This window comes from Haliaeetus leucocephalus, unplaced genomic scaffold (genome assembly GCF_000737465.1).
Source record: "Haliaeetus leucocephalus isolate CR32 unplaced genomic scaffold, Haliaeetus_leucocephalus-4.0 Scaffold428, whole genome shotgun sequence".
Classification (NCBI taxonomy): Eukaryota; Metazoa; Chordata; class Aves; order Accipitriformes; family Accipitridae; genus Haliaeetus; species Haliaeetus leucocephalus.
The window spans coordinates 8,758,607-8,784,192 of NW_010972864.1; the positions used below are offsets into that span (position 1 = coordinate 8,758,607).

At 39.6% G+C, this 25,586-nt stretch overlaps 1 protein-coding gene across 1 annotated transcript in view; it reads right to left on the reverse strand.

The window, feature by feature from the left end:
* Positions 1-1,207: 1,207 nt before the first annotated feature.
* Positions 1,208-25,586, reverse strand: part of ST18 (suppression of tumorigenicity 18, zinc finger) — a 171,836-nt gene continuing 147,457 nt past the window's right edge. The window contains exons 14-23 of the mRNA XM_010574395.1: positions 18,939-19,054; positions 16,006-16,068; positions 15,211-15,279; positions 10,045-10,107; positions 9,869-9,949; positions 8,591-8,812; positions 6,300-6,388; positions 4,701-4,804; positions 2,231-2,374; positions 1,208-1,421 (exon numbers count right to left, since the gene is read on the reverse strand). Of these exons, the coding sequence (XP_010572697.1) occupies positions 1,281-1,421; positions 2,231-2,374; positions 4,701-4,804; positions 6,300-6,388; positions 8,591-8,812; positions 9,869-9,949; positions 10,045-10,107; positions 15,211-15,279; positions 16,006-16,068; positions 18,939-19,054 (1,092 nt within the window). The 3' untranslated portion in view covers positions 1,208-1,280. The remainder of the gene's footprint in view (positions 1,422-2,230; positions 2,375-4,700; positions 4,805-6,299; positions 6,389-8,590; positions 8,813-9,868; positions 9,950-10,044; positions 10,108-15,210; positions 15,280-16,005; positions 16,069-18,938; positions 19,055-25,586) is intronic.

Sequence of the window (25,586 nt, forward strand, 5' to 3'; positions counted from 1 at the left end):
GCCAGCACCTCCGCGCAAGTGCTCGTCTGTCCGCACCTCCATCTGTTTGTATGCTCTGTAGCACTTGGTACCCTACTGAAAGACTGGTAACAAATTCAGTATCAGCCTAGTCTTAGTGAAGAAGGATGGGAGAAACCAGTCACCGTGTTGCTACCGTTTGTTCAAAGAGAAAAGCAACCACCGTCGCGCTGGAGTGGTATTATTCCTCTCCAGACCGCTGCCTTCTCAGCTGCTGTTAAGTTCAAACCAGTATTAAATGCCATTTCAGGGGAGATGTGTTCGATTCATTATGTACAAAGCCTTCAGCCCGGGATGTGTTTGCGTTTTTCAAATCCAAATCCATAGCAATACCGGTCACTTGGTTAAAACCTCAATGTCTCGTACTAAAAAAGTACCAGTCCTATCGAATTACCCTTCTTGTTTAGAGAGAATTGTCATTTCCCACCATGAGCTAACTCTGAAAAAAACCACAGTGGTAAAATAAATCTGAAGTTCTCTTGAAACATTTTAAATAATCATTCGCATAGGCTAAATCACACAGCCAAGTCAAGTGCTTTGCTGATTGCTATATTTCATTATTGCTAACGTATTCTTTAACACACTGTTTTCCAGCATACTGTGCTTTTAAGAGCCTAAGTTCCCCACTAGTGGGCACCATTTATCTTCTCATTCCAGGCATCTTCACATCTCATGTTACCGCAAACCCATTTCTGATACAAAGCCATTATAAAAAAGCAGGATGTGAGGAAAATAAAACTAGAACCACGGTTCAGTCATTTGTTACTTTCATAGGTTTTTTTTTCTTCCTGTACAAACCCAGCAAGTTATTTAATTTACAGTATAACTTTTCAGTCTATTTAAAATCCCATTGGAAAATAAATTAATAAACACATTTGTAAAAATATGGCAGGCCGCAAAAATGCTGTTAAAAGATAAAAAAACCAACTCTTTGATTAGAAATAAATAAAAAATATAAAAAATAGTCGCACACACTTTTTACATTCACTTTACAAAAACTGAGTGCAAAAGAAGAAAAAAAAAGGAATTGTACTGAAATAAATACAATATACTAACAGAGTGCATTGCTGTTAATACAAATAGTCTGTTGTGGTTTTATTCTTTCTTTTTTCTTTATGTCAGCTGGGAAAAAATTAGTGCAATGTTGCAATTGTAAATGCAGCATGGCAACCTACACCCCTTAGCAGTACATGAACTCCTAACAGATCCATCTGGAGTTTACTGCTGTTAAGTAATTTCTGTTGCCCAGCAGCTTTCACATCCTACACATGGATGCCCTTCACTGCCTGTTTGATACTTTCCAGCAGAGCTTTGCATTCGGGGGAATAGTCCCGTTCCAGATTGCTGTACATGTCTGTGAGTGTATTTACATATGCTTCAAAATTCTGCTCACTGATTGGCCCCTAAATGAAGACAAAACAGATTATAATTGTAGGAGATAAAATTAAGGCCAAAAAACCCCCCGAACACCCAACCCCAAAGCATGGTAAAGCAGTGATATGGCAACCATGGAGAAGTTGTAAACAGGGCAGGCATCCAAATTAATGGAGGGGTTATAGAAATAAAGGGAGTTGCACGTGCTGGGGGAACTACACACTCTCCAAGCAAGAAAAGGGGTTAGATATTGCCTGCAGTGTAACTTACGTTTCAGTTTTGGCCTGTTTGGCTCTGGGGCTATGGTTGACGTGCCTGTAACTGTCCTCACCTAATTTCCCAGCCACCCCCTTGAGGCTGGGAAAAGGGCCTGTAGCTCTGGAGACCCAAGTACCTTTGTGGATTTGGCCTGCATTTGCAGGTAAGACATCAAGGATGTGGAGTTTTTGAAAAGGTAAAGCTTTGTTGGCTCCAGAAAAATCATCTGTATGAAAGAGGTTAAAGTTTTGATCTAGGAGCAGACTGCATAAGGATTCTCGGTGTGAAGTTTTCACTCTTTGTGCAAGGTGAACATTCAGATAGGGGCTCAGAGGGAAAAGCCTGTCCTGCACAGTGTGGCACAGGGCAGAGGTACAAGGGCTGGCTCAGTCCGGGAAGCAACTGCCCTTGCTACCACACAGATTTTACGATCCAGCGTCTCTGCAAGGTAAATTCGGCTAAAAGAGCTCTCTGCTAATGCAGCTCTATTGCTCTTGCTGGTCCCTGAGCTTGCTCATCTGCTTCAAGCACTGGCAAAACAGTCTCAAAGAAGGTGTGACGCTGCTGGCTGTGGTCTTACCATCTGTGGAAGCTGAATGTCAGCGAGGCTGGAGATGAGGGCTTGGCTTAAGCCAGCTAACTCCTTCAACAGGCTCTCATTGTTCTGCTCTATGAGTTTGTTCTCTTCTTCTATTGTTTTCAAATTGCTCTCCATAGATGTGATCTAAAAGACACAGGCAGGCACAAACACACAAACAGACAGACCCTTGGCAGCGATGTTGTAACCGCAGTTTGAAGCCAAAATGGAAGTTACGTGATTATGAGAGGGGCCACAATGGATCTGAACCTCAGGTATGGGTTTTTTAGGATAGACGTAACTTCTCCACCGAATATTCAGAGCAGGGAAGAGGTTGTATGTGCTCTGAAGTGATGGACTTTGCTGCTGGTTCACGGCAAAACCTTGTGGCAGCGAGGCACTGGAAGGTGCCCCGCGGCGGGAGGAGGGAATTGAGCTCAGTGGAGAAGGTCAGTGTGGAGCTGGGATGGAGAGTGTGGCTGCAGGGCTGGCAGAGGGAAGGAGAAAGGAAGCTGATGTTCAGATTGCTGTCCTGCTCTTACAGCATCCCTGCTGATTAGGGAACAATAGCAAGGGAACAGGCATTAGCTGTTGTGCTACTTTCCTGCCCCACTCCTGGGTGGAGGGTAGAGCTGTGGTCTGGCTGGGATTAGCGACAGGGCTGGCGCTGGGAACAATAAGAGAAAAATAGAGTGGAAAGGAAACCGAGAGGTTGAGCACACAACAATCATTGCAAAGATGATCTCCGACCAACAGAATGGAAACGAGGGATTTGGAAAGAGAAGGAAAAAGCATCCGAGGTAGCAAAATGGTATCTTTATAGTGCGACAGCACTGGGAATATACTTAGCTCTGAAGGCTTATATGTCAAAAGCAGTGCTGAAAAACCAAAGGCAGCAATGGCAGGGCCTGGTTCCCCGCTGCCCAGCTCCTCGCCCAGCAGCAGGCAGCAGGGCAGGGCAGAACCAGGGGCTGCCACCCCTGTGCCTGGCCACAGCTCCGCAAGGCACAGAGCGATGGAGCCACGGCCACGGCTGCTATGCCCACCCTCTCCTCGTCAGGATGCACGTCTCCGCACTACTCAAATGTCTCTTGCTGTGGCCACTTCCCTTCCTCACACACCGTCACACATCAAAACTCTCCCCAGGGGGAGGAACCCCTTTTGGCTGCCTGGGATCCACTACAGCCTCTCCTCTGGAGGGTGCTCGCAGCAGCCTAACACCTGGCTGGGCTAGATTAAAAGGAGGTAGAGCAAGCCTTGTAGGGGACACATTGCTTCAGCTGTAGTTTAGTTCAGGCTTTGCTGGTCAGACTGCCTTCTCCAGGGAGCAAGTCCATGGAGAAGAAATCTGACTGCATAAATTGGGCAATCTCTGTGTAAACAGCACGGTGATCGCCGGAGAGAACTGACATAAGTGTCCTGAGACACTGAACACTATCCTCCCGCTGCAGTGCAGTCTGGGATGGATATCCCCACAATCTTTGCAGTGTGAAGCCAGATCATTTAGATCTAGTGTAGGTGGCATAAACTTCACCCTTATTTAGACCATATGCACAGTGGTTATTACAAAACCAGCATGAATCAACACAATACGTTCCAGTGTGGCACAAATACAGAGGTGTATGGTTACACTCAGTTTGGTTTAGATCAGTTTAGACTTATATTCAATTCCCAGACCTCATTTAGGAACTTTTTTCTTAAACTCTTATTCCTAAAATATTGAGCAAGCTTCTGCTCTTGCTTTTACTCAGCCTGCCCAGGTGAACTCCCAGGTGCATATAGGAGTCTCTGCAGGGATGAAAGTATTCAGCTCACTCCATAGAACCACTGCCAGTGTCTTAAAGCCAATTTAATCTCTACGGTATACAAAAGAATGAAAGAGAATGACTCTTTTCCATAGCTCCCATCAAACTTGTCTGCTACACAAATTAGCAAAAGGCATCCATTCTTCACCAGGTGTTGCCTGGAGGCAAAATTCAAACTATTTGAATAACTGACAGTGGGTGAACTGAACTAGGGAGATTTTCTTAGGTACACATACGAACAAAGTCAAGTGGCATTAAGAGTTAGAGTGTGCTGATAAGAGGTAATATCCTCCCTAAAAACCACAGTATGAGATTCTGCCTGATTTGGTCAACAAAAGTTTGGTCAACAAAGGAAAATGAATGTTTTGTTTGGTAAATATGTTTTTCCTGATTGCCAAGATTAGCTCCAAACTACCCTGAATTTGTCATTCATCAGATCTTTAAGACAATACCTAGGAATCTTCTGCTTGTTTACAGAAAACAAACAAACAAAAACTTGACAAAAAAGCATGTAGGATTTTGGTACTTTTAAGTGCCACAGAATGATGGGAAAACAAGTGCACAGCAGACTAACTGTGTTTAAACATAGCATTTACATAGCATTTAATTTATTTATTGTGCTTAAACATAGCATAAGAAAAGGTAGAACTTTCATGTTGATGTCATACCTGGGTTTGAAGTTTCATCATGTCAGCTTCAATTTTAAGATTGGATTCATTCAGTTCTTTTATTTCCTCATCCAAGTGTCTGATTTCTTCATCACTCTCAATACCTGCAAATAGTTGAAAATAGCAATACCAGATTTAAAGTGTCCACATGTAAATGGATGTATGAGTAACAAGCTGTGTTACCTGTTACTGAACAAGAGGAAGATAACAAGTGTTTGATCAAATGATTGATCCTTAAATTGCCTCTTACTTTGCTTTTACTGTCAAAATTGCGTCCTAGCTGTAAAACATCTGTATGAGCTGAAACATAGAAGGGGCTTTCTAAGTCTTTGTGTTTCACAATTCTTTTTTTCCAGTGCAACATGCAACTACAAGCTGGAGGGTACAGAAAGGAAAAATTACCCAGAAAGAGGGAAGTTTATCACAAAACGTGAAGGGATATTTACAATGGTTTTTTTTTTTCATTTTAAAAGAAACATAACAGCAACCCCTCTTTAGCAGGGAACACCCCAGGGTAACATCTCCACTAGTATGATTGCTGACTTCAGTAAGCTGATCTGTACCTGCTTCTGAACTTGTAAGAAGTTCTGTGGGGGCAAATCTCCGTGCAGAATAACTTCAATAAGCACAGCCTTAGTTACATGTGGTAAATAGTGACATTTAAATAGCAGCAAAAGGGAAATTGTCAGGAAGCTAACAAGCATTACACGAAAAGAGGAAGGAAGACTTTGATATTCCCACAAGTTAGGTAGCAAAGAGAAAAAATCTTCAGGTCCTTAATGAAAGCCTTGTCCTGAAAAATACTGAGCAGTTACAGCTAGTGGCAATATGTGTCCCTCTCTCTGCTCAGCATCACTCTGAGACCAGCTCTGCCTAAAGATTTGTGCCACTGTTGCTGTTACTGCTTTAAAACCTAAGCCCTAAACAGAGTCGACTGGGGAGCCAGCTTGGGGAATCTGTAAGCAGCAGTCCCTGCCCCAGTGAAAACATGGACATATGGAAGCAAACTAATTTGCCCCACATAATACAACCTTTTTCCTCAACAGTTGGATGCATAAAGTTCCCTGAATCCTGGCTCAATGCCCAATTTAATAAAGCACACTGTGAAGAAAGGAGACTCTTACATATTTCCCTCTATACCTATTTTGTAATTGTTCCTTTTACTTACTACATGGATTAGCAAAATTGTCCAAGTACTGCACAGACACTAAACCATGTAGTATTCAAGTTAGGGAGAGGAGTCAATTTCTGCACACAGTGTTTATCCCTTCTTACCTTAGTCATCAGAGAGCTAAGTCCTCCTGATCTGCAACTAATAATTTTTTAGTAATAACAATATTGAAAGCATCTCCAAATCAAAAAATAATGCTCTGAGACAAGATGAGAGCATACCCTCAATGTTGAGTTATCATGATGTAAATGAGAATAATTTTATAATCTCTCATGCAAAGATTTTTGTTATTCAAAATTTGCTATTGCTAGAGACAACTGAAAGGAGTGAGAATTAATGCCAGAATGGCATAAAGGGGCATAAGTATAAATGGGAGTCAGGGCCCTTCTATCTAAATAAATGTCATCATCTTTTACAAATCTCCTTACCACCACTTGCTTTAAGCTTGATAGTCATTAATTCTTCCGAAATTTTGCCCTTTTTTATGGCTTGTGCATTCAGAGGACAACCAGACAGGCTGAAACGAATAGGGAAAAAAACATTAGCACCCACTTGAAAATGGCAACAATCCTTTCAGGCAATATTATCATGCACTTGGACAGACCTCTGTACCTAAGGTCACATCAGTATCTCCATTATAGCATAGCTTCGGGGAATGACATAACTCATAAAGAGCCATTTAACTGTATATTCTAGCTTGAAAATTGGCACAGAAATCTCAACCTATAAGTAAACAACTCTTAAGCATATTTCAGAATAATCAAAATAGCAGTGGCAGCTACTGTTAAGTTATGTGAAGATGCATTTACAGAATTCTTGCAGTTCCAACACTTATAAATAAAACCCCTCTATTGTTTTCATTGAGGGCTTGTGCTCCAGAGAAGAGGAGCAGTATGGTCCTTTAAACTGGCAAGTTTACAATCCTAAAAAAAAATTAGTTAATGGGATGATTTCCACGGTGCACAACTATTGTATCATTTTGTTGATACATAATAATGATCAATACAATAATAACTCTGGATATACCCTATAGACTGTAATAGCTTTTTTGAATGGTTCTATTATATAGTCAGCTTGCTTTTTAACCACTGTTCACATTAAATTACATTTTGCTATTTCAAAGCTTACAATTTCATCAGCCGGTAATTATCTGAGGCAATTTTTATAGCCCACTAAAGGGCTAAGATGAACTGCACTGTCTTAATACTATCTTTATAAATAACAAAGAAGAAATACCCATATGCTGAAGAACTGGCAGAAGGATTTGTATTCAGATGTAGCCAAGTAAGGAGTGAAGGAAAATTTTGTTCCACAGAAAAATGGTTGATTTTTGTGTGTGTGTGTAAAAATGAAAAACAAAAATCCTAACAGACATGGTGTTTCCATGTAGGGGGAAAAAAAAAAAAAAAGCTTTTGCGGGTTGAAGTTAGCTTCAGACTGGCTTAGCTAAAAGCTATATAGGGAAAGATGCTAGTTCTCCAGTTTTGAAATGCTGCTTAGTTCTGCCCAGAGCAGATAACTAACTGGAAGAATGTCTCAAAGCCATGGGTTACTTGTTAGGTTTCAAATGTCCTAGGAAAGGTTATCACTCACAAAACTATATTTACTATGTCATTTTAACTAACATGATCTTGAGTGTGATCCAGCCTTATGTAAGAGAGAAATCATCTATAGTCTGAGTTGCAACCAGCTAACATACTATTTATGTTATTTGCTTAATTAGGACCAATTTACAGTAGGGTCCTAATGCAAAGACTTTAACATGGGATGTAGATCATAAAGTTAGGATAACACTGGACTCTGAATTTGTTCAAGTCACCTTGGACATACTTGTATCGGACAAGTTGGTTCAGAATTTTAGAGAGAAGGCAAAGAAGGTACAGAATATATACTTAATTCTTATTACAGACAGAAGACCAGAATTTGCCAGGTATTAATTCAGATTCTATAGCCAGATTCTTTGAGTAATATTCAAGGCCAGGTTGGACAGGGCTTTGAGCAACCTGGTTTTAGTGGAAGATGTCCCTGCCCACGGCAGAGGGGCTGGAACAAGATGACCTTAAGGTCCCTTCCAACCCAAACCATTCCATGATTCTATGATAGTTATTGAATGTGGTCAAATTATACTAGTGTCTTCACGGTGATATATAAAATCATAATGTTTATTGTTACTGGTTACAGGTGTGATTCCCGCTTTGTAAGGATAGTTTTCTTTCTAAGATTGTTGTAACTTCAAACTTGTGAAATCCATATGAGTTCTACACGTTTACTTTTTTGTGTGGTTCTAGCTATTTAAATACAAAGTTTATAAAAACAGCTTTTCCGTTGGCAGAAATATGAAATGAATGCAGCCATTGCTCTTGCTAAATATTTTCTGGTGTCATTTCAAAGATATCTGCATTTTCCATAAAAGATATACAGATACAACTCCATAATTGCCTAGGAAAGATCTCTGTTAAATTTTAAATCATACAGAAACTGTGTTAATCTGAAGAAAATACCTTGGAAAGTTACACTGCAATCTGAATGTAGAAAAAGAGTGAAAAGTTGGCCCCAACCCACTGAAAGTTATTCTGATCCATATTACTTCAGCTGCAATGTAAACTGTGATGTTACTTAAAAGACTTCAGCACAATTTATTCAGACTGTAACCTCACATGTTGCCAATTCAACAGTGGAATGTTAAGGAAAAATAAAAAGAGAAAACACAAAGTTATACCTTCTGTGGGTGACAAAAACATTATTAACATGACCCAGCCCGTTGCAGCCTGGCAAAGGACAGTGTGGCAGCTCTTGTTTGTTCAGTTTCCAGGATAGTGAAGACCCATTGACAGGACTCTCCTTCTGTCTCTTGGCAGCCAAAGGACAACCAGAAGCAGTGCGATGAGAAGTGTATTTACCTGATATGTGACCTTGGCCATCACAGCCTATCACTGGACATCTACAGAAACACAGCAAAAGAACCCCCGTTTTCACTGGAGACAGCAGGCGAAGACAGTCTCAAGAAAGTCTGAGATAATAATTCCAGCTGCCTGTGCCACTTTGCATTAATGGATTAAGGCTCAGTCCCCCGAGGCACACTGTACCTGAGCATCCAATTCATGTCAAGCTGAGTTATAGGGGTTCAGCTGATCTTGAGATTAGGCAATTTAAAATTCAGTCATACAGCCTAAGAAACTAAAACGTTAATTTAGATAGTATTTTACCAGAAAATAAAATTGAAATTCTATCATCACAGGCAATAAATCACACTTCTACAAGTGTAGAAAGTCAACATTCTCTCCTCTCTATCTAGGTTTTTGGCATGGAGCAGAGGATGGGTTCCTGTAGCTGGAAAACTTGTATCATCTCATGTAAATACTTGCAAAGAAAGGTTTGGGATTTTTTGTGCTGCTCTGTCAGTGTCATGCAGCCTCTCATAGATCATTAGCAAGTATTAAGAACAACATTGTATGCAACTAAATCTTCATATCTATACTCTGGCAGTTACCATTTACTTATTCTAATGGAATGTGCATTCAAGTCAGGAATGTAGTGAATCTCTGTTGAGTTTCCAGTTTTCACTTTAAGTGAAATTTTTATTTATTTATAGAGGAAAGACATGAGATTTACATATATTTAAGTTCTTTGGGACATATTTTTGAAGGTATCACTCTGATTTAATTAGCTGACGTGAAGATTTCACTACAGGCAGAAATAATTTGTTTTCCTTCGTTTTGCCAAATTTTCCAACCAGGTGGCAGTTTCATAGCACTGTTTAAAATAATTGGACCAATGCAAGCAGATACAGCAATCCTTCCTCACTGTTCAAGCTCCAAGGTGATGGACTCCACCAGCTTCACTAGAAGCAGAAACACTTGGTTCAGCTCCAGCTGCAGGCCCTACTCTCTCACGTGGCTCAGATTAACTGGAGCATCTCCTATGATGCCTCAAGTCCTGAGCTCTTATGGGCTTTTTTCCCCCTTCACTGATGGGAGACCACTGCTTTTGTACTCACTTAAGTTCAGGGTCTTCTTTTTCTTCCTTGGTAGGAGTCACTTTGATACCTCCTTTCCTGGCACGAGGACAACCAGATAAACTGAAAGAAGGACACAGAATAAAAGCCACCTCTTTCTGCTGCTGCTTGCTGAGAACCCTGAGCGCTGCAGCCCCATGCTATAGGATGGTTTTTACCTTCTGTGGGATGCATAGTTCCCCGTCACGTGGCCAGAGCCGTCACAGCCAGGTGTCGGGCACCTATAGAATAACACAGGGAGCTTACAAAATACAGCTTCAAAGGTACACAGTAAATAATGTGTACCTTCTGCATTTTGTCTAGGGTGGAAGAAAGAACAGCAGAGCTTTTGTTGAATAATTAAAACTAGTTCTTGCTTTTTTTTTTTCTTTTTAAATGAGCAGACGCCTTTCAATTTTTTTTTTCTTTTACAACAAAGTTTTAATAAGGAATGTGAAATATATTGCATATGATGTGTAGATTTATTTAGTTTATAATACTGTTTGTACCAAACATTTTTCCTTGTACAGGATCAACATGCCAAAAAAAAAAAAAAAAAAGGCAGCTTGATATAGATCTATTTGTAAATTTACTGTTATGTGTTTGTTTGCTATTCTTCTGATGTTTTCAGGTACAGATATAAATAAACACATTGCCAGTATTTACAGAAGGGGAAATGGAAGCAGAGAAGCAGTTTTACTTTTGGGCATCAATAGGCGAGAGCCAGAATTTGAATTTAATAATTTGTATATTCTAGCACCGTAAGCATACAACAGGACCATATCTTCCTAGCACTAGATTCAATTGGGTATTCAGCTTGGCAATTGGATTATGCTTATGTCTAATAGTTAAGGAGTTTCTGTGTGTGTGTGCAAGAAACAAGCCTTTTGAAGTATGAATGTTTAACACTAAAGCATCCATACAATGAAAAGAAACAAACCTGCCTGTTACTGTGTTTTTGCCAGTGGTCTGCGAGGGTGGGCTTCTTGCGTGCTCATTGTACATGAAGAATGTGCTCCAAAAGCCTGCTGGAGTCAGTAGGTCTTTCCAGAAGTCTTTCTGACTTCTATGGGGTTTGGAGCAGGACCCTCCTGGTAGCACCTTGCATCCCAGAACTTTAGATATTTTATTTCTTTTTTTCATTTAAGTGTATTGTATTTCTTGTGTCGGTTTTTGCTTTAGTTTGGTTTGGTTTTTAAGAGAAGAGAAACACACCTCAGCACACAAAGCAGCACAAGCAAAATATTTACCTTTAGAAATTGTGCCAGCCAGTTCTATGTTTCTGTATTATACAGCACAAAGTTCTTATGCTAAGCATCCCTAAGGGCCTTTTGAACGCTATGATTTTTACAGAGTATCGGAATTGCAGAAAGAGTTGTGCCAAATAATCTTGTACTGAACCATTAAGGAAACTAGCATTGTTCAATACTCTCTTAAGGGTCTCAGTTGTTACTGAATCTTTCCTGAGGTGAGGAGGGGCAATTTCATCTAGTTGTTGGTAGGCTGCCATGGAAAACACCTACAAATATAATGGTAGTAACACATCTGAGTGTGCAGGTGTACCTCTTCACAGAATATTTAAAACTATTTTTCTGCAAACAATTAATTTGTCAAAAATGTGATTTCTTTTGGACATGACAATTAATTCACTGATTCAAGCAGAATTCAGCAAATAATTTCAACTGAAGATAGGGGAGACTTTTTTTTTTTAAAAGACAATGTCAAAACCTTTCATGATACCATTTTCTGAACAAAACATTTTGGCAGAATAACATGCCTCGCACTGAGAGTGAAGGTAGAGGTGTGGGTTGCAGAGTGCCAGATATGCTTGACTATGTAGAGCTAAATGTTGACCTGTCTGAGCGTGGGACAAGGACTGGGCACAATGTCATGTGGAGCGGGCAGAAAGGGCAGATGTCTGGAGAATGTGAATGCTCACATGTAAATTTGGAACACCTGCCAAATACTATGTGTATTGATTTTGGCTACTTGTTTGATCAGATGATCACAGATGGAAGAGATGTCCGCATAGACTGGACATGGATTTTAACTCAGTAAGAGTTCTTTATGGGAGACACTCAGATCATGAGTCTGAGAGTTATGGGTTTAAAAAAGACACTAAACTAAATTTGAAGCTCCCCATCTGCATTTACCACTTACAGCAACAGTTAGATTTCACAACCAGATTAGAGTCCAAACTATTCTTGAAGTCATTAAAGATTTGAGGCTGAGATATTATCAATACTGATGAAAATATAAGATGATATTTCAGGTCGATTACTGTCAAATTAGTAAGAAACTTCACTAGCAAGACTCCTAAGCTTGACCATTGGGTTGAGTTTTCCAAATATTGATTATATCTTCGTACGGATTGTGAAATTCCACAATACAAGATACACCAACAATGTATTGCCTTACAATCAGTAATATTGTGGATCTTCATCAGCTTTTAACTGGCTGATGAGTTTGGACTGGTGCTCCAGTTTAGGGAGTCAGCCTCTGTTTTTGGATCCCTGTGCAGAGCCAAGAAAATCAGATTTACATTGGAGGGCCAGAGGCCTCAGGAGCTCAAGCTAAAAGATGTCAACTCTCAAGGGGATGTAAGTTACAGATTCTTTTACAATTCATCATGATTGTCTTCCAAGAACAAATCTCTCAGTGATTTCACACAGAAATTCTTATAACTGTGCATTAAGTACCTGCTACTTTGTTTCTTTCTCTGAGAGGGTTGCTTTATTTTTAGGTAAATGAACTACAACTGCATGTAAAATTGATACACTGAGCTGCAGATCTAGGAACATTTCTGGTACCCTTACTCCCTGGAAAGCTCACAGAAATGGTTGGATATGAACTTTAGTTAAGGCAAACCCAGGTTTGCCTTACAGAGGTCGGCTGAGAAAACTATTGACTGAAATATGTCATGCTGTCTATGGAGTATGGATCAGTATCAACGTGTTGTGTGAAGCCTATCTAGAAGAACTGCTAGAATGTCTCCTAAAATTGGCTTATAACCACTGAAAAAACTTGTCTAAGGATAGGACTGACTACCCATTCCTTAAAGTTTCTGAACTGTAAGTAAAAATCTTTCTAAAGTACAGTTTTAAAATTCTTTAAGGCTTGATAAGCAGCTCTGGTGAAATAGGATGATCAGTCATAATTCTCCCTTATAGCTTTAAAATCTGTGAGTCATCGTCAACTTTAGTATGTTTTAATTTGACCACTTTAGATTGCTCTGTGCAAGGAAGAATCCTCAGATGAAAATTTGAATCTGACTCAAAGGCTCACTTTCTGAACAGATCTTCCTTATTTCTAAACTGTAGATCACATGGAAGCCTTGTATCTTTGCTGGCTTAGAGTTTCATAATTAAAGCCAAAATCATGTCTTGATTCTGGCAAATTAAACGTGGATAACATTTGGAAAAAAATACACAGCTTTTTCGTATTCATGCCTAACTACATGAGGGTACTTTCCTGGCCTGATTCTATGAGCATTTATGCCCTCTGCTCACATAGCGGTACTAAAATTAACTATTGATATCACTGTATGATTCCAGTCCACGCATGATTGCAGTTTTTGGCGTATGATTTCATTTAGCCAACACTTATCAAAAGCAGAGGTTTGTTTTAAATTTTACCTGAGCAATGTTTGCAGGAAGCTAAAATAAGGTGGTACATTTGTGGAAAATAATTTTATTTATCCCTTTTTCTTTTTGCAAATTGTCTGTGAACAGATTTTGATTTTTGCTCTTTTTCTAGTTAATTGAAATTAAATGCTAAGTGCGTTATGCAACATATTTCTGTCTGTGAAATGTTCATGAACTTTGACTTTGTCTTTCACAACTCACTTATTATACATGGCGTACAGTGTGCAGTTTGTCATTTAAGTCATATGCTGTTGCTCCTCTTTCCTTATGGCATGACCAAAACTCTAGAAGCTTTAGTGGAAAAATAACCATATTGGTATGCAAATTTCCTTATTCACACATGAATGGGGGGGGGGCGCTGCATGAGGAGCAACTATTCAAAATATTTGTGTGACTGTCTATGTATGGCAGAAAGCCAACAAAAGCAGGGACAAATATATATGACTCAGCAAATGATTTCAAATTTGTCAGCATTTTCACAAGTCAGTTCCTTGCTTCTTGTGCTGCTCTTTTTAAAACAAACTAAAACTAAATTTTATACCTCTGAGACTCCAAGATGGAAAAACTGAAGCATTGTACCAGTGTATCAGTTTACCTACTGACTTTGGGAACTGCTTTTGAACAGTTGTTGATATAAATGGCCTTTCTTTGCCATTTTTCTGCATCTCCAGCAGGTTCAACTCCATAGCTACCATCAATTCAGCATTTTGTTTACAATTCAAGTTGTCCAACTAGAACAAGAGACCACTAATATTTGATCTGAAGAAGCTAACTTGTGCCTAAACACCGAATCAAGCTTAAATGTAGTCACTCCTACTATTAATACCACTAGAACAGTGTAATAGTGCCATGATCAGACTTTATTTTCTTCTATCCAGACTAGGGATGAACCTAAAGGACAGAAAGGACAGTCACAGGATTCTCCCCCTTTTACACGCATTCATGAGTTTTTCCAAGCCATCTATTATGGGATCCAATTTACAAGTTGCAGAGGGAAAGCTATGAAAGAACTCTAATTATCCTTTCCTCTTCCACACATCCTTATTGACAAAGCCAATTCAATAACTAGATGACTGGTTGCCAGTACCTCTCTTGACTACAGATTTTTGAAATATTCATATGTCCCTATACATCTGTCTATATAGCAGAGCCTGCACAGTCCTTTTGTAAGTGACATTTCATGGTGAGAATTATGCCAGCACAAAATCATATGACTTGATGTCTGCTTCAGTGACATGAAACTCATAGTATATGGTAGTGAATGATAAAAAAATGATTTGCAGGGGTTCTGGTGTCATTTTTAGATTTATTCTAACTAGATTTATTTCTAACTAAATAATTCTAATTTATTCTAACTGGATCAGACTGAATTATTTGCCAGATCTGTCTTACATGTTAGATATTTTCTATTTCTTACTGATTCAGCAATACTGTGAGAGCAGCCTCTCTCCTAGCCTTTACAATTCCCGCCCCCCTCCCCCAGGTCCTGGTTAATTCATGAAAATGAAGGGGTACAAAAATGAAGAAAGACAAATGGAGAAAAGTGAACTCTATTTCACTCAAAAGCTTTCAAACCAATTCACTTCAAATTTTGGACAAAGGTTTGACATAGAGCAATTCAAATGGACAACTTCATTGATGTAGGGAACATGCTGATCAAAGATAAATAACAATAACATTTGTGCTATTATCAATACTTACTTAAGCTCCTGAGAGTTAGCAGCCATAAGGGATTTTAATGTCTTGTCAGCTAACGGGCACCCAGAAACGCTGAAAAAAACACCATGTGAAAAGTTTTACTAACATATTTAAAATATTTAAGAACATATTTTCTTAAAATAGCAACCTCCAGACAATCTATGACTTATAATGGGAAAAAAGAGATCATCAAATATTTGCTCTTGGGAAAGGAGAAGCAGCCAATACCAGGCTGCGGTGCTTAAATTACTGGAAAGACATACAGTCAGGGCCAAAGGTTTCTAAGCCCCCTGTAAAGCTTTGCATGGGGAGGAAGTGGTGCACAGAACCCTTCCTTTATGTTGTCTACGTGAAGGTCAGGTAGAGCATCTGGTCCACACGGCTGGGAAAAGGCAGAAACTGCTCCCATCCTGCTCCCGAAAGGAAAGGCAGGAAGTGATCATTTCAACCACCAGGTATTGGCTATTGACAGTAGGCTATTCTGAGGAAAATTTTTAGCATCCTCAGGTTATGTTAGCAGATCTATGAATTTCAAAAACATTCACAGAGATATCTACAGGTCTCAGCTAAGACATGCAGCTACAGTAATAAGCATATGCTGCTTAACCTCATCTGTCTATTAAGTCCAGACCTTCACAAAATATAACAAAACCAGGAAAACCAGCCACATTTCTATACGGATTATTCTCTGCAAATTACTGTTGAATACTTAACCATGGTTAATATAAAATTGTTCAAAGATGACAATAGCTAAAAGTAGCTCTTATTTCCTGCTTTAGGCTTCCTGTTGTTTCTTACCTGCGGTGTGAGGCATAGTTTCCTGTTACATGACCGCTACCATCACATCCTGGAGTTGGACAGCTATGTGAAGAAGAAGCAATGAGAAATTAGAGTATGTATAATACGCCACATAGCTCACTCTACCCTGCAGTGAATTGGGTAATGATCCTTAGGGCAATCACATTCATCATTACACATCTCAACACTATCATGACCCTACAGAAAACTAGCAGAACTTACATGATACCTCTAGTTTTCAATTATTACTGGAAGTATAGACGGAAAAAAAGTTTTCCTATTTCGACCATGCAAATGAGTCAAAACCTTTTTTTTTTTTAATCTATATAACATGAAACCACCCTGCTTTGTGTAGAGTTTTTGGTTACATCTTGGGTTCTTCAAAGGACAGTTTAGTTACCAGTATCAAATTTTGACAGCAATTCATGAATGTTAGCGATGAAGTTTCTGATCTGACCTCCTCTATAACACAGGCCAGAGGACAGCAATATTCAAAATAATACCCTTGACTTCTGACTGAAATAAGGCACCTTCTTTAGAAACATATCCAATCTTTATTTGCTGACATAAATGAAAAATTATGTGTTACAGTTGCTTGCAGAACAGAAAGTACATCAAGCTCACACAGCTGAAGTTCAGAATGAGCACAAAATTTTCCCAAGATGTTCCTCAGCTGAACTGAGAAGTGATACAAAGGTGGTATGCATTTAGCACAACAAATATGTCCCTTTATGCCAAGAGATGGAGGTATGTTTGACCTGGAGAAGATGTTATAGTTTCTGTTTTTCCTCAACCCTTCTTCAGTCATAGCACTGAGCTCATTTATCAAATTGGGATGTAGTCCTCTGCAAGAGGGCAAAGTTATCAAGAAATGCAATTTGTGCATGGAGGGGGAGGTCAATTAAGTATTCCTTTCTACAGTATTTTACAACACTAACACCAGTCCTTCAGAGTCACCTTATAAAGGGCTGTGTCTTCTTTCACTGGGCCCATGGAGAAGAAAGGCATGCAGAAACTGTACAAAAACTTTTAGCTGATGCTCCATAGTAATGAGTAAGGGATACCTGAGATCCTCACCTGGCCATTTTCTCTGGGCTGGCAGAGTGCTAGGAACTTTTTCAAATCGGTAGAGAAGCCTTAGGAAGACAACAGCCTCATTTTCACAGCTCATTTCAACTTGAGCAGTGTAGTTATGGGCAAGAGAATTAACATGGAAAAATAGAAGGCACATGCTAGGAGGTGGTACTTACAGATTAGTTCACTGCAACTGAGCTAACCATGCCAGAATTTTTTTTTTTCTGCAAGTGCTTATGTCATTTTAAAAACTTCCTCATGATGGAGCCACCTGTATTGAATTGTTCTGTACAAGTTCTCAGCTCAATGGAATCATGGAAATGCAGTCTGTTCCCTATATTACATAAAGATTCTTCTGAGAAATTAAAACTATTATTTAATTTTCTGGACAGCTACATTTTAGATGCTTGGTTTTACTCACTGTTTGAAAATAATACAGTAAAACTACAGTAAGCTGATCATCGCCCTTGTAAATACCCTAGGAATTATTATTTAGGAGGGTAGAAAAGTATTTTACAGGCATCTCAAAACAGGTCTCTATCACAAAGGAATAAATATTACAAAAGAAAAGCCATTAGTCTTCAGCAAATAAATTCTCAGCGATTTTTGTATGCATTTGTTTTAGAAGAGGCAGAAAAAACCTGACCTGTAGCAATTTAGGTCATGAACTACAACTGCAGATATAATGTGGAGAGTCGACAGCATGCAGACTGCACAGCATGAGGAGAAAGAATCGCTCTTCACAGCAGCTTGCCCCAGGGAAATGTAATTTCTAGAGATAGAGGCGGATCTAACTGATTCAGTGCCACTGAGTCTGGGGAGCAGGACACAAGGTGACGGGATGCGACTCATTTATTTATGGGTGAGCCTGCAGTGATACATTATGGGCTATCATCACTAAGCGATATGGAGTGCACTTGTCTAGAGAGACCTACTCTGGTTTGGGACAGAAAGAAAAGTGGTATAATTGCAAAGTCCTAGTTGACTATTACAGTGAAAACACTCTATTGATACCAAAATGGTGTTGATGTGAATCATTGTGAAGAGTCTAGATGAGATTTTAAAAAGTGACTAGTGTTATGAGCTGGTTAGGACAATTTTACTGAAAGGATTCTAAACTGAAACAAGCTGTTGCATACAGAAAGATTTAACAGAATTATCCTGTTTTCTTTGCAGTTTTAGACTCTAAAGTCTTGGAGCTTAAGACAGAGCAAGTGAGTCTCTGTACGTGGGATAAAAGAGTATTAGCCTATGCTCCCAGAGTGTGAATTTGTGCATCCACTGGATTTTCAGTAGGACAGAATAACTAACTGCTTTGAAGGAAGCAGATGAAGGACTTACTTAAACATAGTTTTCATACAGGTTGGAAAAACCTGGGGCAGCTCCTGTCTTGTGTTTTATCTTTTTATGAACTTTGCGTGTTTCCTATCTGAGAAATCTCCCGTACTTCTCCACAAACTCTCAACAGTGGATCTATAACAAAGATTGTCCAAATAAAGTTTATTTAATTATGTAAGCATTAGCACAGCCAATCTGTAACACACTACAAAACTGTGTGTTTTGTAGAAGGAGCTGTTGCCTATTTGTTACCTATCTATCTGAGGAATAAGGAGAGATACCGAGTATAACATTAGCCGTGAATCTCTCTGGATTCCCAGGCCTACCCTGCCTTGTTTCAGCTCCAGACCTCACGTCTACCCAGTTGCATAGACACAACAGGGAACTAACTACCCACAGCGAACTGTCATGCAAGTTGCCCTGCTTAGCTCCTGCAAATCTACTCCGAACCAGCACTCAGAACAACGGCATAGTCAGTTTTCAGCAGGGCAGAGGAAAACGTGGCATTTTTTGTGACTTACGTGATGAGTTCCTTTTTGAGATCTCTTGAATGGAGCTTGGGTTTAGGGCTTGGTATGGAGACATCTCCTGGGTACTTCTTTTCCTCCATGTTTTCTGGAGAGCTCACTGGATCTTTCTGAAATATTAGATGAGAATGTGACAAAAGGTTTCTTTCTACAAGGCCTCCCATATATTCAACAAATAACTTGCTGAGGCAAGAGGACAGTCTCTTGGAAAACATTACAAAAAAATTCTTAAGAAAAGATGGAGAGAGATGAAGAAAGTTTAGAACGATTTCAGGATCTCATAGGTAGACTTTTAAAAACATTGAACTGTATATTTGTGAAAGTATTTCTGAAGGTGGATGCTGTTTTAAGCTGTACATAGGGAAAATGTAGGTTAGATTTATAAAATAGTGGTAAAGGACAAAGAAAAATACACAGAGAAAATAAAAGCAGTTGTTGAATATATAGAGCCAAACAAGACTTCAGCAAGTTTGTTCTTGTTTTTTTCTTCGCAATTGCATCACTGAGCTTTATTATGCAGTTGAAGTGAGTACTACCGTACTGTGAATTTCAAAAGTACAATTATAAATTAAAAAAAACCTATTGCACATAAAGACATGTAAATGCAAAGCTTTTTAGGTCTGTAGAATGGAATGATTTGTTATCTCATCCAAAGAGCAGAGTCTTATTAAACTAAAAATCGTAAGAACAAAACCGCTTTGGAATTTTCTTAGTAGCAGGCTGCTAAGGGTAGTTCTTTATTTCTACTAGTTGTAGATTAAAATCATCACTGCTACAGTGCTGTTTGATGGATGGTATAGACCATGACTATTCACTCCCTTGGGAAGGCATTTTGGAAATCTGGAGTCCTGGAAGGAAATTACATTTTTGTTTTCTGAAGAATCTTCTTTGATCACTTCAAAATAGATTGGTTTATACTTACACTTTGAAAATTAATGCCTTCAATTATTATTATTTTTATGAAGGGTAAGTATTTCCTTTCTGGAGGGATGCTCTGTGGATATTGTATCATTCAAGAATTCTCCAAAGCCCATAGCATGAATTATCAAATCTCTATTAATCCCTTCTGGGATTTGATGTTGGTTTGGGGACTCCATTCCAATACTCAAGTAGGTATCACCCAGAGATTAGTCTCTGTAGGAGCAGAAACTGCTGCCTGTGGTTGAGGGGAGAAGCTCCCAGATCCTGCTAAACTCATGGGGCTGGTGCCATAGATGCTCTGGGCTTGTGCAGCTTATGAACGTGCCAGGACAGAGGGACAGGGATGTCTGCAGAGCTGTTAACACAGAGCTGAGGGCTGAGGAGAATCTGGACTGAAAATGGAGATTCTGCCTAACGGGACTTGTAAGCTCTGCGGGGGTGTTTCTTCTGATAAAGCTTCCATATGGTCCTCAATTCTGGCAGCTCATCTTTGCCTGTTTGGAGACTGGATCCTCAATATGACTTCCTTCTGCTTTCTGGTACTGGCTACCTACTGCCTACTGAAACTCACACTACACATACATATAGAAACCATGCCATATTCTTGCTATATCAATTACTACTGGTTTTTGCAACCACATTTGTGGGGTTAGTTTGTTTGGGAATAAGCTCAGCTGCTACAAATATAGAAGGCAAAAATACGTATATTCAGCTTTTCTAAACACTTTCATAGTAATTATCAAGTAATTATTTTAAATAAAAAAAACTTGACATATTTCAGGCTTCTAAAGGAAAACTTCAGATAAGGAGTGATAGAGAAAATTAAAGACATGATAAATATTGTTAAAATGTTAATACAGAAATAATAAATAGTTGACAGTCCTCCAAACATGGAAACTAAAATCCTAAAAACCAGAAGTGGAAAAATGAATGCCAGCTTTGTTCAAGATTCAAGAAACCTCAAAGGCTGTTTTCCATCATTGAGTTAAATCTTGGTTCCAGCGGCATATGGGGGTGTTTTTTGCCACTGCAATCTGCAGAATGGGGATTTGAGTTCCTGACTTTCTCTGTCCCTAAGTTCTGACCCGCCTTTCTTTTATACACGTGACTGCAACTCTTACAGGGATGATCGCCAGTGTAAGTCACTGTAAAATCAAAAGCTTCCAAAAGAAACAATAAAATGGTGACCCTCTGTTGCCAGCTAGAAGGTGTCAAATGTCAAAATAACTTTAAAAAACACAGGTGAAGTGGTTTCCACTTAATGTAATGGAGGTTGAAGAAGACTGGCTTATCAGTTTCTTCTCATCAGCTAACTCCGATAGGCTACATCTATATCACTGAACCAATGCTTTTTTCCTAAAAAATTAGTGCATGCCTTGGCTGGGTCCTAACTATGCATCAAGACCAGACACACATCAGCCTCTTCCACTTCTTGTCAAAGGTCCAGCTGGGAGGAACCTGGAGTGGAGGGTGGTAGAAAGCCCACCCTGCAACCCCACTGCAGCAAACAAGAGTATCTGTAACTGTTCGTGCTGCAGGGTTTATTAATATTTTCATATATATAGCTTGTGTTCTTCATCTCAAATGAAAGATATCTCGTGATCTTTTGCTGGTGATGGACCAGAAACTTGTGTATGTGAGTTATTCATTGTGTCACTGTCTGATACCTGCTGCACAGAGAGGACTGATTGAGAATTGTGTATATCGAGGCTTTACAAAATACTACAGTGTTACAGTTTACAACTTCATTTAACCATGTTTCACTGAATCATTTAGCAAAAATAAGATTACAAGTTGAAAGTTGACATGAGTACATCTATAGCCACCAGCATAACTGATACCAGAGGCTTTAGAATTGCAGTATTTTTATTTTCTATCTTTGAAATAATTCATTTTTTTCAAATCTTAACTGTGAATTTCCTTAATTGCCTTATTATGATTTGTAATATTTTTAAACTAATAGCTATACACACACATACATACACAAACACCTATAATTTCATACTAACTGCTCTTTTGAAAAAGAAAAAATCTAATAAGGACCCAAATAGGAGCACAGTTTGTTTCCTAGTTATCATCCCTCAGTATATTTCCCAGGAATGAGGGAGACATATAGACCTTCAAACAGGTGATTTCTTCAGCATTGTCTTAGCACCGTGTGGAACACTTGGTATTATTCAAGCAGCTTGAAATCTTCAGGTGGGTAGAAGCTGCAAAAGGGAGCCAGTGCAAAGGGAATGCAGGGAAAGGAATACCAGAACTCTGCCTTTCTAGGACCTTACATCAGTACATGTGGCCCAAAAGCGGCTGCATCTGTCTGAAACAAGTAGGTCAGACCTAAAGACCAAATATTTTTTGGTCCTCTGCACTTAGGACTGAACATAGAGCGTCGTGCCTTGGCTCGTGTGCTTCTCCAGAGATTTAGCTTTAGATGGAGAGAAAATCCTTTGGGAAAATACCTTTAGCACTTCCTACTTTTTGGTCTGTTACGTGATGATCATCACAGCGAATCAAGTCCAATCGTATGTATAATTTTCCCTTTCTCATTTGAATGGATTTATAACCAAATGCTATTAAAATTCTGAAGAATTCCAGACTAAAAGGAAAATCAGAACCAGCCCAATCAATCCAAACACTACTATTTTCTGCAAAGAGCATGTGTGTATTCACGCATGCACACTACAGAAAGCAAGCAAGCAATGAAACTCCATTAATGTACAGATGGAAGTTTATATTGATTTCAGCAAAGACCAGAACATAATGGTAACATGAATAACAGATAATAGCATCTGGCACTTTTAACATTTTTAAGCCCTGAAATCTTTGGAGAACTGACAGTTGAACTAACTGACAGCTCTAGTTATTTCTCAGCGCTTTCCTTTTGGAGAGATTTTGAGCTTTTTCCAAATTCAGATTTTTTTTTTAAGGGGGCATCTGGACAGGCTATTTCGCTGAGAGAGAGAGAGACAATATTTTCTGGAAATTACCACCAAAATTAAGCAACTGTTGTGCATATGAACCAGATAACAATGAATTAGAAATAGATATAATCAGTCATTTTCTTTGCATGAGAATAACTGCCAGTCTTCGAGTTGCAAAACAGAGCCTCTGGCCCTGAGATCACTGAACGTGTCAACACTCTCTGCGATTGCAAAAGCTCACAGCAGAGGTCTGGGGACAGATCCTTGGTTAGGGACAAACTGCACAGTGGCAAAGCACCGAGTGCAAGGGTCAAGAGTGCCCGAGCACAGACCTTTACGTCCTGTCGGGTAGTCTGCTGATGCTTCCAGCTCCCTGGGGCAGTAAGGGAGAGGGAAATAGCCAGCTACTCATCGCGGCCTTCCAAAAGCGGAGCAGGGACTGGGGGGACGCGGAGGTGCTCCTGCCATAGCTGTTGCTGAGCTGTGGTGGCAGCAGGGAGGAGGAGCAGCAGGACAGGCCCCCTGCCAAGTCTGCGACACCGATTGATCCCCTGCAGCAAGGCGGTTCTCTCGAAGCTGGATGTGCTTGATCATTATGCGGCATGAATGGGGAAGAGCCTGAGCCCTAAGCCTACTGCCTCGCGTCAAACCCGCTCTAAAACCCTGATACAGGGATCACGGTCTCATTGCTGAGGTAAGGAGCATCGTCAGCCCCACAGAGATGACCCCAAAGTGCTCTTCAAGACAACCCAGCCTCCAAGAAATGATCCACCACGGTGCAAACTCTCTCAGTGGTCTCATTTTGACAGGTCTTTACCCAGTGCTGACGGATTTTTTTTTCTTCACATGGCTGAATTATCTTTTATGTCCAGGTATTTTTGGAATTGGAGGCCTGGATCCCCTAACGTCAGCCCTAAGTAGATTTACCCCTGTCTATGTCTTCTTGAAGAGCCAGTTTTGATATTTGAACAAAAGATAATTTCCTAATAAACATAATGTTCAATTTCTATTATTCCATATATAACACCAAATAGGGAGTAAATGTTTTTGAAGCTGAATAAAAACTCCAGATTGGGACATCTTTTATTCTGTTTCAGAAAGCCATCACTCAGGCTTGTCTATCTTAATTATCAAGGTTTTATCTAATTAGCCTTTAAAAGGTGCTGATGGCCCCTTCCTGATTTAAGAAAAATGCAAGTAATCCATATTCTGACAGCCAGGCTTAAGAGAAAAAAATAAAACCAAACTTGCCAACAAAATAGAAGAATAGGAAAGAAAGACAAAGAAAGGACACTATGCTGCCATCTTGCCAAGATAGGATAAACTGACATGAAAGAGCAAAACAGAAACAAAACCAAAATCAAGACAATTATCAGCTTGGAAGTGGCAGTCTAGGAGATTAGCCATAAAAGTGGGAAAGTTACTAAATAAAAATATTTGCTGAAATTTTAATTGCTCGTCTTTGTTCCTGCAACTTCATTTTTGGGTTTGGGCTCTTACATTCCTAGGACAGGTTGAAAAGGGAAGACACCTCTATATACTTCTCTAGTTTTTCTATGCTGTTTCCTTATGGGATAAAAAATATCACAATCGGTGGAAATTATGTACATATCCTCGTGTGCTACTTATTGTAACTAAAACCTTCAGGAATTCCTAACAATTTTATATTTCTGAATTTGTGCTCTCAGACTGACTTCTGGACTACTGGACTCACTTGTGAGATCTAAGACTCACTGGCAGAGATTTCCTGAAGTACGTTAAATGTAAAATAAAAAGTTTTCCACTGATAGACTATTGCAGGCAAGAATCTAAGCGTGTGTTTAAATGCTTAGATGATGAGTTAGCTAGAATCCTAAAGAGTTGGTGTGGAAAAATTACTTTTTGTTTCAGCATGAAAAAACTACCTTGCTTTGATTTTGGTGTTTTTTGGTTTGTATTTTTTGTTGTTGGTTTTTGGTGTTGTTTTTTTTTTCCCCAGGTGATCCCTAGGTCATTTGGGTGTATGTGCTATAGGACCGAGCCATTAAGGACTGTCGTGGTTTAACCCCAGCCAGAAACTAAGCACCACACAGCCGCTCACTCACTCCCCCCCCCACCCACTGGGATGGGGGAGAAAATCGGAAAAAGAAGTAAAACTCGTGGGTTGAGATAAGAACGGTTTAATAGAACAGAAAAGAAGAAACTAATAATGATAATGATAACACTAATAAAATGATAACACCAATAATGAAAGGATTGGAATGTACAAATGATGCGCAGGGCAATTGCTCACCACCCGCCGACCGACACCCAGCCAGTCCCTGAGGGGCGATTCCCCGCCCCCACTCCCCAGTTCCTAAACTAGATGTGACGTCCCATGGTATGGAATACACCGTTGGACACTTTGGGTCAGGTGCCCTGGCTGTGTCCCCTCCCAACTTCTTGTGCCCCTCCAGCTTTCTCGCTGGCTGGGCATGAGAAGCTGAAAAATCCTTGACTATAGCCTAAACACTACTGAGCAACAACTGAAAACATCAGTGTGTTATCAACATTCTTCTCATACTGAACTCAAAACATAGCACTGTACCAGCTACTAGGAAGACAGTTAACTCTATCCCAGCTGAAACCAGGACAGAACAAAATTTAAAAAGCAGTCTCTAGCGGTGGACACCTTTGATTTCCTTATCTGAGACTCATAGGCATTCACAAGTAGGGTCTGAGAGCAAGATTTTTCAAAGTGAGTAATGATTTTTTTATGCCACATCTGAGAGGGCATTAAAACCAGTTCAACATTCACAAACCTCTACCTGTGGAAATTGAT